Source organism: Solanum dulcamara, chromosome 2 (assembly GCF_947179165.1).
Source record: "Solanum dulcamara chromosome 2, daSolDulc1.2, whole genome shotgun sequence".
Taxonomy (NCBI): domain Eukaryota; kingdom Viridiplantae; phylum Streptophyta; class Magnoliopsida; order Solanales; family Solanaceae; genus Solanum; species Solanum dulcamara.
The window spans coordinates 76,056,074-76,078,435 of NC_077238.1; the positions used below are offsets into that span (position 1 = coordinate 76,056,074).

The following is a 22,362-nucleotide window of genomic DNA, read 5'->3' on the forward strand; positions in this document are numbered from 1 at the left end:
TCTAAATTTAAACCAATATTTTTCATGCACGTATAAATTTATGTGTAAAATTATCTAAAAATTATAATAATGAATATTACCTTTTAGTTTTTATTTTAATTTATTTGTTCTATTTTTATTTTTAGTTTATTTAAAAGAGAATGATTTTTTTTATATTAGCAATTCTATAATTCTAATTTTTCATATATGACATATTTAAAAGGTATATTTAATAATTGACATATTTTTAATTTAAAATCATAAAATTAAAAAATCTTTTTTATTTTTTAAAATTTTATGTCAAATCAAAATAATACAAACAAATTTAAAGGATTAGATACAAGCCAGTAGCTTTAAAAATATAATAAGCTCAATATTAAAAATCTTAAAAATTAACTCAAAAAAATAAAAATTCTGAATCCACTCTAACGTTAACACGAGAGTGTTGATAGACAGAGTTGATCGTCAAGTGCTAATCCTTCATAATTGTGAACGGTTAGCTTCAAGGAAATGACAGCGAAATTAAGAGGAATGACAAAAAAAAAAAGTTGACTATGTAGAGACCTAACGCTTATTTAGCAAGCTGCGAAGGTAACTCCAGCAATTTATCTCACAAATAAAAAAAAGAAGAGAGAGAAAAGAATAAGAGTTCTAGAGATATGTCGATGGACACAATAATGGAAGACGACGAATCATTTGTTTCTAATACAAATGCAACCATCTATGGCGCTTCTTATATTTCAGTGCGAACTGAAAGCTTGATCTCAGGTCCCAATATTCCTAATTCGTCTTCAACGAGTGAAGACGACTGTTACCAGCAGCAGCAGATCTCAACTGCTGCTGGTGGCGGCGGCGGTGGTGATGATACTACTGATGATTTAATTGTATCATCATGTGCATCATCGAACTGGTTTACCAATAATATTAATAATAATAAGCAAGGAGAGGTAAGGATATTTAATGTTGATTTCAGGGCATTATTATCAAAATCACCAACTCAACCCCAAAATTACTTTGCACAAGCAAACACCAGTTCATTCAGAATGTTTAGATCAGATAATTTTAATACTGTTCAATTATTCCCTACAAGATATCGAAGAGAGAACATGTTGAATAGATCCATAGCATTTTCGAGAAAATTGTATAACGCGACGGTGCCAGAACTGCTCCTGGTTCATCAACTTCGATTCATTTCTAATGCATCCATCATAAAGCCAACCCCAATAAAGCCATGGGGGTTTCCTCCGATTCAGGTGAACTCATTTTTCCTTCTATAGATTATATATATATATATATATATATATATATATATATATATATATATATATATATATATATATATAATAAATAATGATCGGATGCACCTCATTAAATAAGATTAAAATCAAAATTTAAATCTTTTTTATTTTTTTATTTTTAAAATTTGAACTTTTTGTTTATAGAAATAGTTTGTTTAATAAAATAAATATTTTCCTAGTGAAGTGCAAAGTCAAAAAGAAAAGTAGAAAGTAAAAGTGTGCAATCAATGAAAGATAAAGACAAAGTGCTACTCTTGACACGTTTCTCGGAATGACGAGAAAAGAGCCCCAAGTTTGAAATATTCGGGTGAATTATTTTTGCGAGAAATTTTGGAATGTGTCACAGTGAATATGATAGGGCAGCAATCAAGTTTCGGGGAGTGGAAGCGGACATAAATTTTACCTTAGAGGATTATGAACAAGACTTAAAACAGGTAGATCATGCATTCAACATTTAAATTTGACCAATTTAATTTTGAAGATATTAACATTTAAATATGATTAGTCAAATTAAACTGAGTTAATAAATAGAATGGTCATTAATATTAATCTTATTTTAATGGGCTAATTTCACCAATCTAAATTTAACCTTTATGCTCCCACACAAAATTATAGTGATTGTTTTCATATTTTTATTTATTCTTCCTTTAAAATTCTTGGGTTTGTTTATTCTTCCTTTATTTTAATGCGATCTTGAATATATAAATATATTCTAATCTTGGATTTTCTTTATTTTTAGGGGCTGATCCGCAATCAATACTGGAGCTAATGGATATCCAAGATCTCAAACTTATTTTCAATCAAAAGTCATTTGCAGGTAAAGGGAAATGAAAACTAAAAATAAACAATGAAATGGAAAGAAAAAAAAACCAAAAAACTGTTAGATATTGGATGTTTTCAAAGTGGAAAATGTTAGGTATTAGATGTTTTCCAAGTGGGCCCCACTTATAAGTGGCCAACTTACCTACTTGGTATTTAATCATTTTTTATGCATATATATATATATATATATATGGGAACTTGAAAGAGCAGAACAACATACGAGAAGAAAAATTATTTGTACTCTCTCTATATATTCTCTTACTTACTTTTCTTTATTAATTGTCAAGTTATTAATTTATAACACGTTATCAGTACAAGACTTTGACTATTTTTTTTCTAGGTAACAAAAAGCGAAAATATAGAAATGCCTCAAATTTTGTTTGGATCAATGATCAATCAAGAAGATATTTGTGTAATTGATAGTGAAATAACTCATGCTATTTTTAAAGACGAGAAATATTTTTTCAATTTTCTTAGAAGAAAAGCTAATGTTACTACAATTTCTGGTAATTCAAAAATGATTGAAGGCTCTCGAAGAACTACTATAATTCTGCATAAGGGGACAAAAATTGTTATAAAAGATGCACTATTTTCTTCTAAATTCCCAAAAAACTTATTAAGTTTTAAAAATATTCGCAGAAATGAATATCATGTTGAGACACTAAATTAAATGAATACTGAATATCTTGGCATAACCAAGAGTGTCTCAAACCATAAATATATTTTGAAAAAATTACCAACTTTGTCATTTGGCCTATATTATGCAAAAATTAATGCAATTGAAGCACATATGATAGTTAACTAGAAGTTTACTGATCTAAATACATTTGTGCTATAGCATGATCGAATAGGTCATCCTGGATCAATAATGATGAGACGAATCCTTGAAAATTCAACTGGACATCCGTTAAAGAACCAAAAGATTCTTACGAATGATGAATTATCATTTGTTGCTTGTTATCAAGGCAAATTAATTGCCAGACCATCGACCCTGAAGGTTGACATCGAATTTCCTATATTTTTAGAGCGTATACATGAAGATATATGTGGATCTATTCATCCACCTAGTGGATTGTTTAGATATTTATGGTCCTAATAGATGCATCATCTAAGATGGTCTCATGTGTGCCTGTTATCATCTTGCAACCTGTCGTTTGTGAAGTTGTTAGCACAAATAATAAGATTGAGAGCGCAATTCCCAGATTATCCAATTAAGACCATTCGCCTTGATAATGCTGGAGAATTTACATTCCAAGCATCTAATGATTATTGCTTATCAATTAGGATAAAAAATTGAACATCATGTTGCTCATGTTCATACTTAAAATAGCCTTGCAGAGTTATTTATAAAGTGCCTACAATTGATAGCAAGACCTCTACTACAACAACAACAACAAACCCAGTATAATCCCACAATGTGGAGTCTGGGGAGGGTAGAGTGTATGCAGACTTAACCCTACCTTGAAAGATAGGGCGACTGTTTTCAAAAGACCCTCGACTTCAAGAGAGGAAAATAAGATAAAAGGCCTGATAAGGCCAAGCATATCGAAAACAAGATGAAAACAAGGAATAACAAAAGTGAGTAAGTCTTGGTTGAATGGTACGGAAAGAAAGAGGCATTAATTACTATAAATAAATAAATAAATAAGATAATCAAAGTACAACGGCGCCACAACTATAGATAGCAATACAATGTATAAATCAAATGGCAAAAAACAATGAGCAGAACTACAACTACTATGATGTAAAAGATGAATCACCTAGCCTTTTATCCTAATCTGAGTCCCCCACAAAGGAAATTATAGTACGCTAATGCGCCTACTAATAGGGCAGAATAACGAGAATATGTACTAGCCTTCTACCCTAATGTGAGTCCTCCACACCCTCCTATCTAAGGTCATGTCCTCGGTAAGCTGTAACTGCGCTATGTCCTGTCTAATCACCTCTCCCCAATATTTCTTCGGCCTACCCCTACCTCTTCTGAAATCATCCATGGCCAACCTCTCACACCTCCTCACTGAAGCATCTGTGTCTCTCCTCTTCACATGCCCAAACTATATCAGTCGCATTTTTCGCATCTTGTCTTCCACCGAGGCCACTCCTACCTTGTTTCGAATAGCCTCATTTCTAATTCTGTCGCTCCTGATATTATATTTGTCGAAATAACAATAATTGAATTCATAACAATGTACAATATTGAATTCTAATTGTAATACATTTTGAATTCAATATATTATACTTATTATAGAGATGTTTCAATACACGTGGTAAATATATAACAAAAATATTTTTAATATAATAATATAATCCGTTAATAAGAGAAAAAAATAAAAAATAATTATAATAAATTTTAAATTCAATATATTATAGGCATATTTCAATGCACGTGGTGAATATATATTTTGATTCTGCCAAGAGTAAGCATATTGACTTTGTTATATGTCTTAATTGTTTGATCCTTTAATTAAGAGGGAAAAAAAATACTAACACTTAACAATCAAGATTTTGAATATTAAATAAATAAGATTCAATCAAATCTCTCTCTCTCTGTATATACACACTTTTAATGACTTTTATATTACTACTTAATATTTAATGCAAACAAATAAAATCTTAGTCTTTGCTTGGATCTCACGCTTCCCCGTTAGAACTATCTTCCACGTATAGAGGGTCCCTATCACCGGGTGGATGCAATTATGCAACTTTTGGGCATATAAATTTAAATCAATATTTTTCATGCACGTATAAATTTGTATAAAATTATCTTAAAATTATAATAATTAATATTGTTATGTCAAAGAAATAGACGGGGTTTAAAATTGATTTAGAAATAAGCCAATTAAAAAGAGTCGCCACTTAATTTTTTAAAGAAATTAAGAAAACTTTTAATTTAAAAAACTTTAGCAGAAATAAGTCTTAAAAATTTAGAGAAAAAGATACGAGGTTCATATTACTATTTCAAGAAGGTTTTAGCACTTAAAATAGCCGCTAACATGCGGTTGTCCAATGACATAAATCATTTGACTATTTAGAAAATATTTAAAGAAAAGACACTTGAGTTGCTTCTGACAATTTAATTTTTTGAAAATACTTTGAAATATTTTGAAAGTAGAATTTATGGTCAAAATGACCAAGAATATATGTGTGTGTGTGTGTGTGTGAGTGATATCATTTAGGCAAAATCATTTTATTATTTTTTAGGATAAATTAGTCATAAGAGAAATGACTCCTTTTTAGGGGGATTTAATAAGTTAAATCTAACTACAATTAACATCTAAGCAAAATAAATAACACAAATACATAAATAAATTATTACAGCCCAAATTAAATATAAATGAATAAGTAATGAAAATCTGACCCAACACTTAGTTTCTGTACGCCTGGACTAAGTTGTTGGGCCACCTGTAATTAGGGTCTTTGGCCCATTTTGCTTCGTATACCACTGATGTTTATCAGTGTATATTTTAAATTTTCCCCTTTGTATTTTCTATATATCAGATATACAGACTGTAGATCAGTCCATTTTATTGCTCCGACACCTGCAAATCCGCTACGAAACCTATGCACCGAACTCATTGACGAGGTTGAAACGATCAAGAATTTGGGCCTCCATGGCCCAATTGAGAAATGCGAGGAAAAGAAGAGTCCCTCGAACTCACTCGAAAAAGAGTTCGTGCATAAAGAAAAAAAAAAAGGATTAGCCAGTGGTAGGTCAAAGACGTAATCATGATTTTAACTAAATTCAAATGGATAAAACTAAAATTATTTGAACACTCAAACTAACATAATATTTCAAAGGAATCAAAACAGTGGAAAACCAAGGTGATGCTACACATGTGCATGAACTAATCATACAGATTAAAACCATTTTAAATAATATGATATTACATGTAACCTATCAAACTTATTAGACTTCAATATATTGCATATGTTAAAATATTAAAGCTAGTGAACTGCAATCCATGTTATGTAAAGCATGAGGAAAACGGATTAGGGAAGAAAGAGAATAATAATTAATAAGATCAAATATTTTCAAAATATAGGAAAGGAAAGGAGAAAGAAAGTCTGTTAGAATTGAGATGCTTTGTTGCAAAATTTTCATAAGAAACGGGGTAAAGATAATATGCATACCAATCCAATAGAAAATGGTACTAAATGAGCAGATAATTATCTCTACGACTTGATATGCAACAAAAGAGAGTAGGACAATAAAATTAGGACCTCTAGATTCATGATAAGCAAAAATAAAAATTTTAAACCAATCTAATGACAACTGAAACAAAAAAAACATATTACTGCAAATTTTAGAGCTAGTAAAATTCAAAACTTCAAGAAAATTTTTAAAAGAGAAAAGCAAGTGTCATTACAGAGGAACAAAATGTCATCTAAGCCTTAAAAGATGCTTAACAGTAACTTGGAAAATATTGAACTGACCCTACAAGTTCATGTAATATGGAAAGCATTTAACACATTAAATTACATACACAAAACATTAGTAGAACTCAAGAACATATCGCCTATAAAATTATTTATATCATACTAAACTAACAATCGAACTCAAACTAAAGAACGAGATAATAGAATATAAATGAGCACTTTCATATTTTGGCACGACAGAGTCATTAACAAAAGATGTCACATTTAAAAGGTAAAACATGATATGGGATTTGATCAGATGGATATCAAAATAAACTCAAAATAAGACCAAAAATATAAATAAATAAATAAATAAAAATGGACAGGCAAAAATTAACAGAGGCAAAACCAAACGGTTTAGATGAAGAACTAACTCATATTAAGCATGAAAATTAGATTTAACCGACTTTACGAATACAAGCAAATAACACGACAAGGAGAAGAAACTAACTAGGCCCCAACAGATTCATGCTTATAATTTAACACCATGTCAAACTAGAGATGAACCACAATTAGACAAGTATAAAATTTGAACAAAACAGTGGACTTAGAATGAAAACCAATAAGGAAAAGAAATTGGAACAGAATTTCGCTATCAAATCAAATCCCACAACATATATATACTATGATTAAAATGATTCCTAAATAGAAAAGGGGATTTACCTTTCTTAGAGCAGCGTTCTGGGACTGAGACTAGCTTAACAGTGAACTTCACACCACCGTTTCAACAATGAACAATGACGGAAACCTCAATCTAGACTCCAAATCTCTGATTTATACCTTAAGAATGCTAGTTTCTCTTAGTCTTTTCCCTTCCTAAGATGTGTCTTGGAAAAATGAGCTAAAAGAGATGTGGAATGAAGGATAAGAGATTTTTATTTCTTTTTTTTTTCTTTTGTTATGAATATTTAATTAGAGATTAATTATGAAAAGATGGGGTTGAATTAGAATATTTAAAAGTTTAAGTTAAACATTAAAAGATCAAAAACTTTTAATAAAATCCTAAATTCCATTCATTTACTCCATTTTTTAAAACTTTTGTTCTCAATTTCTCTCCTCTCTTCTCTTCTCTTTTTCTTTTCTCCATTTTTTTAAACGTTGTCTGTTCTCCATTTCCCTCCTCTCTTCTCTTCTCTTTTCTCTATTTTTTAAACGTTGTTCTTCCTTTTTCCTTTTATCTTCTTCTTCCTTAACTTCTTTACCTTTTTTCTTCTCCGTTTTCCCCTTTCTTTTCAATTTTTTTGTGTTTTCAGCTTTTTCTTTTTCGGATATTGTCATTCTCATTTTTTTCTTCACTTCGATTTGATTGTGAAAATTATAAAAAAAAATTGATGAAAAGAGAAGAGAAGAGATGATATGTTGTTTATATAAACATGAGTTGTTCAAACAACCAAGATATGTTGTTTAAACAATCCTAAGTTGTTTAGTTCAAACAACAGAAGTTGTTTAAACAATCAAAAATTGTTTAAACAATCAAAAGTTGTTTAGTTCAAACAACCAGAAGATATTTAAATAACTCTAAGTTGTTTAGGTGTTTTTTATTATTATTCTTTAGTTAAAACAATGAGAATATTTTAAATACCAGCTAGTTGTTTGGAGAAATATGAAAATATTTGCTAATTGTTTTGGAGATCGAGATATGAAAATATTTGTTAGTTGTTTAGATAAATGTTTAAACATCTGCTAAGTTGTTTAGGTGTTTTTTATTATTATTCTTTAGTTAAAATAATGAGAATATTTTAAATATCAGCTAGTTGTTTGGAGAAATATGAAAATATTTGCTAATTGTTTTGGAGATCGAGATATGAAAATATTTGTTAGTTGTTTAGATAAATATTTAAACATCTGCTAGTTGTTTGGATGTGATGATGACGTGGAGGAGGGGAGGTTGGGGGAAGATGGGGCTGAGGGATGGATGACGAGTAGGAAAAAAAGAGAGGGGATATTTTGTAAATTAAAAAACTTGTGGGTTCTTAAAATATGTGTCATTATCACTAATTAATGAAGAGTCTGTTTTATCTAATTTTTAAAACTTGTGTCCTAAATACTCAAATAGATAACTCAAAAGTATCTTTTAAATCCAAGCTCATGTGTCTTTCCTCTGAATTTCCTATTTTTTTTCCCTAGTTTTTGTGTCTCTATATTCTGTAATCTCGAAATTTCCAACCCCTACCAAAGAAAGAGTGCACGGTATTTATAGAGGGGATTTTTGGGATCGAAATGGGGGACCTCGGATGAAAAGATGTTTTTATTCAAAAATCTGAAGTTGTACCCTTTTTTCTTTTGAAATTGTTTGGGGATGGGTATATGCTTATTTTAGGTTGCCATGGATTAGTGGGATTATGGGGATATATTATAATTAATATTATAGGGGAAGTAGGCGTGGGGAACAAAGGGAGATGGGGGAATGGGGCTTTGTGCTATCTGCAGTGAAGTGGAAAAATGGGTGGGTGAGTATAATATATATATTATAATATTAATAATTGACAACTTTACTCCCTCTGTTCATAAACTTAATTAGTATATACATACGACACAAGTCCTATTTCCGAGCAAATGATTTCCTTATCCCTATGCAATTGGTTTTTTAACACTGATACTTTTGGTTATATAGGACGGATGATTTAAACCATATAAAAATATAATTTCTTAAAAAAAGATAAAACTATTAAAATAACTTGAAGATATTTTAGTATTTTACTAAAGTTATTATTTTTAATTATTTAAAATCGAAAAAGTTCGATAACTAATTTACCTTGCGGGTGGTCAAATTTGAATGTCAACAAATATTACCTTTTAATTTTATTTTAATTTATTTTTTCTATTTTTATTTTTAGTTTATTTAAAAGAGATTTTTTTTTTATATTAGCAATTCTATAATTCTAACACATATGACATATTTAATAGGTATATTTAATAATTGACATATTTTTCATTTAAAATCATAAAATTAAATTTTTTATTTTTTTTTAAATTTTATGTCAAATCAAAACAATACAAACAAATTTAAAGGATTAGATACAAGCCAGTAACTTTAAAAATATAATAAGCTCAATATTAAAAAACTTAAAAATTAACCTGAGAAAATAAAAATTCTGAATACACCCCAATGTTAACACGAGAGTGTTGATAGATAGATTTGATCGTCGAGTGCTAATCCTTTATAATTGTGAACGGTTAGCTTCAAGGAAATGACAGCGAAATTAAGAGGAATGACAAAAAAAAAAGAGTTGACTATGTAGAGACCTAACGCTTATTTAGCAAGCTGCGAAGGTTACTCCAGCAATTGATCTCACAAATAAAAAAAAGAAGAGAGATAAAAGAATATGAGTTCTAGAGATATGTCGATGGACACAATAATGGAAGACGACGAATCATTTGTTTCTAATACAAATGCAACCATCTATGGCGCTTCTTATATTTCAGTGCGAACTGAAAGCTTGATCTCAGGTCCCAATATTCCTAATTCGACTTCAACGAGTGAAGACGACTGTTACCAGCAGCAGCAGATCTCAACTGCTGCTGGTGGCGGCGGCGGTGGTGATGATACTACTGATGATTTAATTGTATCATCATGTGCATCATCGAACTGGTTTACCAATAATATTAATAATAATAAGCAAGGAGAGGTAAGGATATTTAATGTTGATCTCAGGGCATCATTATCAAAATCACCTACTCAACCCCAAAATTACTTTGCACAAGCAAACCCCAGTTCATTCAGAATGTTCAGGTCAGATAATTTTAATACTGTTCAATTATTCCCTACAAGATATCGAAGAGAGAACATGTTGAATAGATCCATAGCATTTTCGAGAAAATTGTATAACGCGACGGTGCCAGAACTGCTCCTGGTTCATCAACTTCGATTCATTTCTAATGCATCCATCATATACCCAATCCCAATAAAGCCGTGGATACATCTACGGGGTTTTTTTCAGATTCAGGTGAACTCATGTTTTTCTGTCTAAATTATATATAATAATATTTTTATAAAAAATATACATATATTTAAATATAGATATGTAAATTCGGTTTGAAATAGCATATAATAGATGATAATCAGATGCACCTTTTTAAATAAGATTAAAAATTTTAATGTTATATTTATTTTATTTTTTCTTTCTAAAATTTGTTTTTTTTTGCTTATAAAAATAGTTTAATAAAATAAATATTTTTCAAGTGAAGTGCAAAGTCAAAAAGTGAAAAAAAAGTAAAAGTGTTGAGTGAATGAATGATAAAAAGACAAATTGCTATGATGCTAAAATCTAACAAAATGCAAAGGGAAATTTCTCGGAATGATGAGAAGAATAAAAGAGTCTAGTACGTTACTCTTTTTTTTTTTTTTTTTACATTTTAAATTTTACGCGATTCATAAAAAAAACTTAATACAAATATTTTATTATAATATTTATATGAATTAAATATAAAACAAGTTTAGTAAAAGAATTTCTTTTTTTAAAAAAATATTGTCTTGTGTTCAGGTTGACGATATATCAAATCAACGATCTTCCTCCTCTTTCCGGTTCAGATGGACTACTTTTCTTCATGACCGGTTTGTTCAGATTGTGGAACTTCTTGGTGGCCATGAAAGTAAACTCTAATTCCTTAATTATCTTGAGTTTTTTTTTCTTTTCAAATTTCTCTTTTAGCTGGTTTGATTCACATGCTATACATGTACATTGGCATTTTTTTGGAGAAAAAAATTAGAATTTAAATATTGATAGGATTTAACTAGGGGAGTCAAATAGATGAGTTCAATCGAATTTGGCTAAGTCAAAAACTAGTTCGAATTAATATGAGCCTAAGGCAAAATGGCTAAATATTAGATGAGAGTTAAATAGACAAGTTCAATTGAATTTAGTTGAGTCATATACTCTAAGTTTTAACGGATAATATATGCCATATAAATAAGATCATAATAAATTCATCATTAATTTTTATTCAAATAACGATAAAAAATAATTATAATAAAATAAGAAATATTTTTCATTTTTTCAATTTTTTTCTAATTGAAGTAGAATAAACATTTGTTAATTAAATAAATATTATTAGGAAAAAAATCTGTTCAAAAAGAAAATAAATAATATATTTATTTTTAAAAGGATGTTTTGACTCATTAAATAACAATAAAGGCATTTCTGGACTAAAATATTGATACTTTAAGAGCATTTTTGTTCATATCAGATACTTTAAGAGCATTTTGACCCTTTTCTCTATATGATATAATGTAAGTATATTATTATAAAAGATAGTATATTGTGAGTATATTTGGTATACTTTGTAAGTATATATATATATATATATATATATATATATATATATATATATATATATATATATATATAAAATATAATGTAAATATACAATTATAATAGATAGTATATTGTGAGTATATTTGGTACATATAATATATAATTAAGTATTATTATAATAGATAGTATATTGTGAGTATATTGGGTATACATTGTAAGTATATATATAATATAATGTAAGTATATTATTATAATACATACTATATTGTGAGTATATTTGGTATACATTGTCAGTATATATATAATATAATTACGTATATCACTATAATAGATAGTATATTGTAAATATTTGGTGTACTTTGTACGTATATATAATATAATGTAAGTATATAATTATAATAGATAGTCTATAGTGAGTATATCACTATAATAGATAATATATTGTGAATATATTAGATATGTATTGTAAGTATATTATTATAATAAATAATATATTGTGAGTATATTAGGTATATATTGTAAGTATATATAATATAATGTAAGTATATTATTATAATATATAATATATTGTGAGTATATGTGGTATACATTGTAAGTATATATAATATAATGTAAGTATATTATTATAATAGATAGTATATTGTGAGTATATTTGGTATACTTTGTAAGTATATATATATATATATATAAAATATAATGTAAATATACAATTATAATAGATAGTATATTGTGAGTATATTTGGTACATATAATATATAATTAAGTATTATTATAATAGATAGTATATTGTGAGTATATTGGGTATACATTGTAAGTATATATATATAATATAATGTAAGTATATTATTATAATACATAGTATATTGTGAGTATATTTGGTATACATTGTCAGTATATATATATAATATAATTACGTATATCACTATAATAGATAGTATATTGTAAATATTTGGTGTACTTTGTACGTATATATAATATAATGTAAGTATATAATTATAATAGATAGTCTATAGTGAGTATATCACTATAATAGATAATATATTGTGAATATATTAGATATGTATTGTAAATATATTATTATAATAAATAATATATTGTGAGTATATTAGGTATATATTGTAAGTATATATAATATAATGTAAGTATATTATTATAATATATAATATATTGTGAGTATATGTGGTATACATTGTAAGTATATATAATATAATGTAAGTATATTATTATAATAGATAGTATATTATGAGTATATTTGGTATACATTGTAACTAGAGTAAATACATCAAAATCCTTCTAAACTTGGCATCAAAACTTACTTTAATACTTTAACTACACGGGCATTTAAATACCCCCCCTTTCTTAACAATATCAAGTGATTTAAATATCACCCTAAGGGGTGACGTGGCAAATGAGTGTACTCACTTATTTAAAAGCATGTGAAAAAAAGAAAAACTGAATTTAAAATCATACACATGACCTTTTTTTATTGGCTAATATATTACTATCATTTTAAATATTTTTTCTTGATATATTAATTACTTAAAAAATATTTAAATTTTCTTAATTAGAGGTAAATGAAATTTGTTGGTCTTCTGTTTTAAAAAACAATAATTTTTTTCTCTTTATTTTGTTGTCTTCCTCAATGCACCTCTTTCTGCATTGAAACACTTTTTCCTTTATCATCATCCCACCTTTATCAATTATTTTCATTCCACTAGCCCTTTAGTAATATATAAAATTCAACACCGACACCATATTACTGACGTTGCTTGTACTCTTTTTATTTTTTATTTTTTTAAAAGCATTTATCATGTATCATTTTTTTATTGGACGAAATAGAAATTCCACCTCCACTAATTTTTTTTCATAATTTACCTAAGCCAAAAATAACATACATCTTCAAGATCCTATCCCCCCTCCAATTATTTTTTAAAGCTACATTGATAAACAAGACTAGAATTTTTTTAATCCGGTTAACCAGTAAAAAAAAAGACTAGATTTTTTTTACTGTTTAATAGTACTGATTTTTTTACAATACGTGTAAATAAAATAACTAAAAAAATTTAGTTATACGTATAACTAAATTATTTTTTAGTTATTACAAGATAGTAAGAAAAATATTTTAAACTAAATTAGTTATTACAATATAGTTAAAAATAAATAAATATTTTTTTCTATTACAAGATAGTTTTTAGATAGTTATTTTAAAACTATCTTGTAATAAAACATATAACTAAAAGATTTTTTAAATAAGTTTTTCAATTTTTTTTCATAATTTATCCAAACAAAAACAATATACATTCTTGATGACCATAAAAAACTAAATTTTTAAAAAAACTACAGCAAATAATTTTTTATATATATGTTTCCATAATTTATCCAAAACAAAACAATATCCCTCTTCATGATCCCAAAACAAACTTTATAAAAAATAAGAAGAAAAAGCTATAGCAATAAAAAACTATTAGATTTTTTTTAAAAAAAATTGGGGTCTTGAAGAGATATATTATTTTTGGCTTAGATAAATTATGAAAAAAATTAGTGGAGGTGAGATTTTTATTTTATCCAATAAGAAAATGACACATGATAAATACTTTTAAAAAATAAAAAAATAAAAAGATGGATGAGGCTACTTATTAAAAAACATTTAAAATTAATAAATTAAAATTAATGAAAATGGCCCATATTTTAAATTTTGATTCTTGAAAATGTATTTTTAATTAATTATAAAAAATGTGTGAGAAAAAAGGGTGAAAAATTCTAGCAAATTATCAAGTCTAGAAAAGAGAATGCAATCCCAACAAGTCATAAAATAAACAGAGTTTAAAATCAAGCCCTGAAAGAAGGACTAGAGTAGGAAGAGTATGCGGCAGTTTGAAGGAATAGCTCACCCTTAGACTCTGATAGCTAACGGTCTTCTAAGCGAGGTCTCTCCGCAACTAGCCGAACATGCCCTATACTCAATAAAAATAGAGCAAATGTAGTATCAGTACACAAATCAATATTGTACTGGTGGGATCACGCGACTAGCCAATAAGCGAGTCATAGACAAATAAACCCAACAAGGTAAACACATATATACAGAATAAACTTAAACATTTTCATCTCAACAATACTCAGCAAGATCACAGTTCACTACTCTCAATATCATGCAATTTCACATAAATGTCCTCTCATGGGACTTGCAAACACTTATTTATATGTCGGAACATGACACCCGGTCAAAGGTTTATGTCGGAACGTGACACATGATCCAAATGTATGTCAAAATGTGATACTACATTCAATTATGTGTCGGAACGTGACACCGATCCAACATATAAAGGCACCACAATTACAATTAATAGTCAACATTATATCACCAAGAACAGGTTCATCACAAATCAAGCCAGTAAGTGATCATTTCACATAATTCCTAGCATGCTTCCCTATTCATATACATGTATGCATACAATGAAGTAATTTAGCAAGTACATGAGTCACATACGGGAAACAAAACCATCACCTACCTCGAAGTCAAACTTTGACAACTCTAAAGTACAGGAGCTTTCCTTTTCTAGGTTCGTTCCGCTTGTTTTTGGTCTAAAACAGTAAATACATACAAATGATCAACAAAATGACCTAATTAATATGAATTATAATACAATTCTCCTCCATGGCCAAACCCATGATCCTAACCCTCATTTTAGGGCTACTCCTCACCATTAGTTGCAAACCAAAACCCTCCCTCAAAGATCACCCACCATAGATTATGGGTTCTAGGAATCAATGTACAAGTGTAGGGCATAAATTACTTACCTTCGGCACAAATTGGGGTGGAAACCAGTAGAAAATTGCCCTAGGTTGCTTCTAGTCTTTTAAGAATGAAGTGGGAATGAAATAAACCGTTCTAGGGTTTTTCCCGACTTAAGTCCCATTCTGTCCCACTCTAGCGGGACCATCCCGCTCTGGCTGGATTATTTACGCTCTGATGGGTTGCACGAAAATAGAGAGCTCGGAACTTGAGTTCCAAACTCCCATTTCAAAACACACCCACAACCCATGGCATCGTAAATCATATCCATCGCGCCAAATTCAATTTCGAGAGTTTTACTCATCCAAATGCGATTTCGTAAAGCCGTAAAGGCTCCGTATCATCTTGGCTATCAGCTAACTTAATCAGATTACGTATTCGACCCCCCCACCTATTATCGAGTCACCCTAGACCTTATCTGACTTAGAATTTATCCAAGTCTGGCCTAGGGTAAAAATTTTCGAAGTTACTATCCAAAATTTTTGGGCCCAAATTCCTTTCCCATTAGTCTATCCATAACGAGGGGGACAAATCATTACATCGAGTTAATATGAGCCAAGGCAAAATGGCTTAATATTAGATCATAATCCAAGCCGCTGAAATCTTAGTAGTTTTTATTTACTTATTTTTGTTTAAGTTCTTATCATTTGTTTATTTACCTGATATTTCCTTTATTATGAATTATGCAGCATCTTAATCAAAAAAAGTATTTTTAGAAATATTTTAACAATTTTTTTAATTATAGATTAATTTGAATTACATATTAGCCAACTTTTAGATTGAAAAAATAGGATTAGTCAAATTATACTGAATTAATAAATAGAATGGTCTTTAATACTAATCTTATTTTAATGGGCTAATTTCACCACTCTAAATTTAACCTTTATGTTCCCAAACAAAATTTTAGTGATTGCTTTCATATTTTTATTTATTCTTCCTTTATTTTAATGAGATCTTGAAGATATATATATATATATATATATATATATATATATATATGTTAGGTCTAATCTTGGATTTTCTTGATTTTTAGGGGCTGATCCGCAATTAATACTGGAGCTAATGGGTATCCAAGATCTCAAACTTATTTACGTCAAAAGTCATTTGCAGGTAAAGGGAAATAAAACTAAAATAAATAATTAAATGGGAAGAAAAAAAAAGCAAAAAACAAAGAGGTCTTAATTGTTTGTTATAATAAAATAAACAGTAAACTAATCTATATTAAGTGAATTGTTAGAGATTTTTTTTTAAAAGTTCAAAATAAATAAATTTTAAATTTTTTTAGGAATAGTATAGGTTTTTAGGAATAATCAAAAGGATATAGTGGAAAATATCCTTAAATTTTGTACATACGGTATTTTTTTATCTAGGGTTGTTGCCATGTATACCCCAACATTTTACTTTATATGGACTAGAAGAAGTATTTCTTAAGGTAACTTCATCAAATCGTATAAGGATTACTAAAAAAAATAGAAATTAGTGACCGATAAAATTTGTAACTAACCAGTAAAGTCCGTTGTTAATTTTTAGTGATGGTTATTGAAATCTTTTTGTATTTGTGAAATAATTTTCTAAAGTTCCAAAATGATTTTTCACTGCAGATGTATCGTGCTGTTAAAAATGATGGTGCAATGGAAATTTGAAGGGACTTGAGTAGAGATTTGAAATTAAAAGATTGAGAAGAAACTATGTTTTCAGAGTTGATTTGGTCTTGTTACATCAATGAAGCATATTTAACGTTCAATTAAAGTTAAAAGATGTAACAACAATAACATGTCAAGTACAATTACATAAAATGGGATCTATATGGACTTTATTTCTACTTTATAGGTAAAGACGTTATTTTTGATATACTCTCGACTCAAAAGAAAATTCAAAGCAATCGAAACAACGAAGTAATAGAATTGAAGATAAAAGGTAATTTTAGTAAAAGAGAAAAGTTTGCTTTTATAAAGGGCAATTCAAGTTGGGTGTTAAAAAAGAAGGTAGTAAAAGAAAACTTGTTTTACTGGACAAAAGGAAAATAACCTACTTAAATATACAAAAGTAGTGGGTATTATTGTAATTTTTCACATAAAACAATTTGTTCGTATAGATAATTTTATAAATAGTAATTAAAATTCAAATATCTGATTGAACAATAATAATTACTAGTATATTAGTCAAGGACAAATCCAAATTTTTTATCAAAACTATATTGATCTTCATTATTAAGTAAAATATAAGTAGCATTATTAAAACAATCAATGCTTATTTATTTTTTTCCTTTTCGCATAACTAATATATACATGAGTTATTGATTGCAACGATTTGAATTAACTTATATTCACTAATATTATATTGAAATTTATATTAATTCAATTCTTTTGGTAAAATTATAAAAATTACAATAACAGTGTAGATTATACTAATTACAGCTAAACAACCATTTTTTTTTGTTTCTTGACAATACAAAAGATAGAACATGTTTGTGTCTTTTTGTTATTTGGCCAATTGTTATTTGATAAAAGCTTGGTCAAGCGCTTCAACTATGTAAAATAAATACTTCTACATCAATTAGATATATTCACGTCAAGAAGCCATTTCATAATTTTATTATCCCTATTTTGGTGAGACTTGGCTGATAAGTATAGTGTAAATTTATAAAATTAGAGAATGCTTTTTATATACTTCTGTCACTACTTTTTTGTTGTCAGTCAATGAGATATACTGGGTACACGTGATTTTGTACTCATGCTACACTTGTTGCACTCTTTGGTGTGGTGCAGATTCGATCCCGAATACAAGCGCATCTCGTGGAGGTTTTTGAGTCCAAGCTTGTGTTATCTTCGAGTTGTGGTGAGCTGCTTGGTTGTTTTGCGGCCCACACCTCCCTCTATCTTTTATTTATTCTGTTATTTTAGTATTCAGACAACATATTTATTACGTCTAAACTGGTCATTGTAGTTTCATATTTGCATCTTATTTTAGAAGCTCTTGTACTTATGACACCAAATCCTGGGTGGTAGTTTTAGCTTTTCGCATTTCATACTTATGAAAGACTTAATGTATGAGATATTCTGCTTGTCGCTTATTCTTTACTTTATTTATTTAGCTAAATTAGTAAAAATTATTTGGGTTGGCTTACCTATAGGTTGGAAATATAGGTGCCATCAAGACTTGTTATTTGGGTCGTCGTGACAATTACACTATCTTTGTTGGGTGTTTGGCTCGTCCTTTTTATTGTAGGAAAATGTTTATGACTCTATAAATAGAGACTCATTCCTTATAACTTGGTAGTTAGCATTCACAATATAGTCCTATGAGCTTTGAGAGTTTTATATAGGGGAAGAATTTGTGAGACACAAGTGTTTCGTTAACACTTGTGTTTTTTTTTTATTCTGAGTAAATTGTGTGAGGTGATTTCTCTCGATTTTTGTACTCTCATATTTATATAGTAAATTGATCATTTCCTTTTGTAGATATAGGTTAGTTGACCTAATCACGTTGAATGTTTGTGTCTCTTTTGATATATTTCTCGTTTATCTTTTTACTTATGATTTATCAAAATTTACTTTGCTAACTTCTGCATGACACCTGATTATTTTGATCCTAACAAATATTGAGCTAATTATTATCTATATCAGGCCATGTTCGAGGAAGTCCAACTTTTTCTTTTTGTCTTTTTGTTTCATTGCAGGGAAAAAAATTAAAAAATTCTCCAACCCATGAGATTTTATATTCAATTGTAAAAGATAATAAACTACACCAAGCATGTTCTAGGAAATCTTGTTTGGGTCCACTTGCCTACAGAATAAAGCTTATAAGTAGAAAATCATTCTGAGTTCACACAAGACCGCATGCAACTTTCGACCAAAAAAAAAAAGTTGACTATGTAGATCACCTCACGCTTATTTAGTAAGCTGCAGGAAGGTAATTCCATCAATTTTTCAACACAGAGACAAAAAAAAAAGATAAGAGTTCTAAAAATATGTCGATGGACACAATAATAGAAGACGACGAATCATTTGTTTCTAATACAAATGCAACCATCTATGGCGCTTCTTATATTTCAGTGCGAACTGAAAGCTTGATCTCAGGTTCCAATATTCCTAATTCGTCTTCAACGAGTGAAGACGACTGTTACCAGCAGCAGCAGATCTCAACTGCTGCTGGTGGCGGCGGCGGTGGTGATGATACTACTGATGATTTAATTGTATCATCATGTGCATCATCGAACTGGTTTACCAATAATATTAATAATAATAAGCAAGGAGAGGTAAGGATATTTAATGTTGATTTCAGGGCATTATTATCAAAATCACCAACTCAACCCCAAAATTACTTTGCACAAGCAAACACCAGTTCATTCAGAATGTTTAGATCAGATAATTTTAGTACTGTCCAATTATTCCCTACAAGATATCGAAGAGAGAACATGTTGAATAGATCCATAGCATTTTCGAGAAAATTGTATAACGCGACGGTGCCAGAACTGTTCCTCGTTCATCAACTTCGATTCATTTCTAATGCATCCATGATAAAGCCAACCCCAATAAAGCCGTGGGGGTTTCCTCCGATTCAGGTGAACTCATTTTTCCTTCTATAGATTATATAATAAACAATGATCGGATGCACCTTACTAAATAAGATTAAAATCAAAATTTATATCTTTTTTATTTTTTTATTTTTAAAATTTGAAATTTTTGTTTATAGAAATAGTTTGTTTAATAAAATAAATATTTTCCTAGTGAAGTACAAAGTCAAAAAGAAGAGAAAGTAAAAGTGTGCAATCAATGAAAGATAAAGACAAAGTGCTACTGTTGACACGTTTCTCGGAATGACGAGAAAAGAGTCCCAAATTTCAAATATTTCTCACGATACCTTTATATATGAATTATACATTAAATATATATTATAATATATTTTATATATAAAATATACATTGAATATTCATTAATATACACCAAATATACATAAATTGGCATTTTTTTTTATGATTAAAATGACGGAATATAATTTAATTATCCCTTTTAAAATATCGTCTTATGTTCAGGTTGCCGATAAATCAAAAGTTATTGCCCATGAGAGACAAATCATGAATCATCAACAATCTTCCTCCTCTTTCCGGTTCAGATGGACTGCTTTTCTTCATAACCGGTTTGTTCAGGCTGTGGAACTTCTTGGTGGTCATGAAAGTAAATTCCAATTCCTTCATTATCTTGACTGTTTTTTTTCCTTCAAATTCCTCTGTTAGCTGATTTGATTCACAGGCTATACATGTACATTGGGTTTTATTTTGGAGATAAAAAAAATAGAATTAAATATTGGTAGGATTTAATTAGGGGAGTCAAATAGGCAAGTTTAGTTGAATTTAGCCGAGTCAAAAAGTAGGTTAAAGCTAATATGAGCAAAGGCAAAATGGCAAAATATTATATGAGAGTTAAATAGACAAATTCAATTGAATTTAGCCGAGTCAAAAAGTAGGTCGAGTTAATATGAGCTAAGGCAAAATGGCTAAATATTAGATCATAATTCAAGCCGCTAAACTCTTAGTAATTTTTATTTATTTTTTTCTTTAAGTTCTTATCAATTGTTTATTTACCTGATGTTTCCTTTATTATGTATTACGTAGCATCTTAATCAAAAAAGCATTTTTAAAAATATTTTAACAAAATTTCTTGATTATAGATTAATTTGAATTACATATTAGCCAACTTTTAAATTAAAAAATAGAATTAGTCAAATTAGACTGAGTTAATAAATAGAATAGTTATTAATACTAATTTTATTTTAATGAGCTAATTTCATCACTCTAAATTTAACCTTTATGTTCCCAAAAAAAATTATAACGATTGTTTTCATATTTTTATTTATTCTTCCTTTATTTTAATGAGATCTTGAATATATATATATATATATATATATATATATATATATATATATATATATATATATATATATATATATATATATATATTCTAATCTTGGATTTTCTTGATTTTTAGGGGCTGATCCGAAATCAATACTGGAGCTAATGGATATCCAAGATCTCAAACTTATTTTCATCAAAAGTCATTTGCAGGTAAAGGGAAATGAAAACTAAAAATAAACAATGAAATGGGAAGAAAAAAAAAGCAAAAAACAAAGAAGTCTGAATTGTTTGTTATAATAAAATAAACACTAAACTGGTCTATATCAAGTGATTTGTTGGGATTTTTTTAATAGTTCAAAATAAATAAATTTTTAAAATTTTTAGGAATAGTTTAGGTCTTTAGGAATAATCAAAAGGATATAGTGTAACGTAATTTTAAATTTTGTACATAAGATATTTTTTTCTTAAGGATTGTTACTATGTATATCCCAACAATTTACTTTATATGGACTAGAGAAAGTATTTTTTAAGGTAACTTCAATAAATCGTTTAAGCATTATTAAAATAAAGAAATTAGTGATGGATAAAATTCATAGCTAACCAGTAAAGTCTGTCGCTAATTTTATTGTGATTGTTATTGAAATCTTTTTGTATTTGTTAAATAATTTTTTAAAGTTCCAAAATGATTTTTAACTGCAGATGTATCGTGCTGTTAAAAATGCTGGTGCAATGAAACTTTGAAGGGGCTTGTGTATAGATTTGAAATTACAAGATTGTAATAAACTATGTTTTCAGAGTTGATTTGGTTTTGTTACATTAATTAAGCATATTTAACGTTTAATTAAAGTTAAAAGACATAACAATAATAACATGTCAAGTATAATTACATAAAATGGAATTTGAAAAAGTAGAATATATGCAAACTTTATTTTTATTTTATAGGTG

General features: G+C 28.3%; 2 protein-coding genes across 3 annotated transcripts; both read left to right on the top strand.

Annotated features, from left to right (window-relative positions):
• Positions 1 to 521: 521 nt before the first annotated feature.
• On the top strand, positions 522 to 22,269 carry LOC129880783 (uncharacterized). Of its 2 annotated transcripts, none has more exons than XM_055954976.1 (4): positions 522 to 1,232; positions 20,599 to 20,740; positions 21,551 to 21,627; positions 22,117 to 22,267. In XM_055954976.1, exons 1-4 carry the CDS (start codon positions 639 to 641, stop codon positions 22,156 to 22,158), a joined length of 855 nt encoding a protein of 284 aa, XP_055810951.1. In that variant the 5' UTR covers positions 522 to 638; the 3' UTR covers positions 22,159 to 22,267. The 2 variants fall into 2 exon arrangements, with proteins under 2 accessions (XP_055810951.1, XP_055810950.1); XM_055954975.1 differs by lacking the exon at positions 522 to 1,232 and adding an exon at positions 19,408 to 20,127 and having other exon boundaries at positions 22,117 to 22,269.
• LOC129880784 (uncharacterized) lies at positions 9,755 to 17,357 on the top strand. Its single transcript, XM_055954977.1, has 4 exons — positions 9,755 to 10,462; positions 11,000 to 11,108; positions 16,597 to 16,673; positions 17,165 to 17,357. Exons 1-4 carry the CDS (start codon positions 9,842 to 9,844, stop codon positions 17,204 to 17,206), a joined length of 849 nt encoding a protein of 282 aa, XP_055810952.1. The 5' UTR covers positions 9,755 to 9,841; the 3' UTR covers positions 17,207 to 17,357.
• Positions 22,270 to 22,362: the final 93 nt, after the last annotated feature.

What these genes read in the sequence shown, in the direction of transcription:
- LOC129880783 (XM_055954976.1), top strand. Translation starts at nt 639, where the DNA reads ATGTCGATGGACACAATAATGGAAGACGACGAATCATTTGTTTCTAAT. An exon ending in GGGGGTTTCCTCCGATTCAG is followed by an intron (nt 1,233 to 20,598) that starts GTGAACTCATTT and finishes TCTTATGTTCAG; the next exon opens with GTTGCCGATAAATCAAAAGT. An exon ending in ACTTCTTGGTGGTCATGAAA is followed by an intron (nt 20,741 to 21,550) that starts GTAAATTCCAAT and finishes CTTGATTTTTAG; the next exon opens with GGGCTGATCCGAAATCAATA.
- LOC129880784 (XM_055954977.1), top strand. Translation starts at nt 9,842, where the DNA reads ATGAGTTCTAGAGATATGTCGATGGACACAATAATGGAAGACGACGAA. An exon ending in ACTTCTTGGTGGCCATGAAA is followed by an intron (nt 11,109 to 16,596) that starts GTAAACTCTAAT and finishes CTTGATTTTTAG; the next exon opens with GGGCTGATCCGCAATTAATA. An exon ending in ACGTCAAAAGTCATTTGCAG is followed by an intron (nt 16,674 to 17,164) that starts GTAAAGGGAAAT and finishes TTTTCACTGCAG; the next exon opens with ATGTATCGTGCTGTTAAAAA.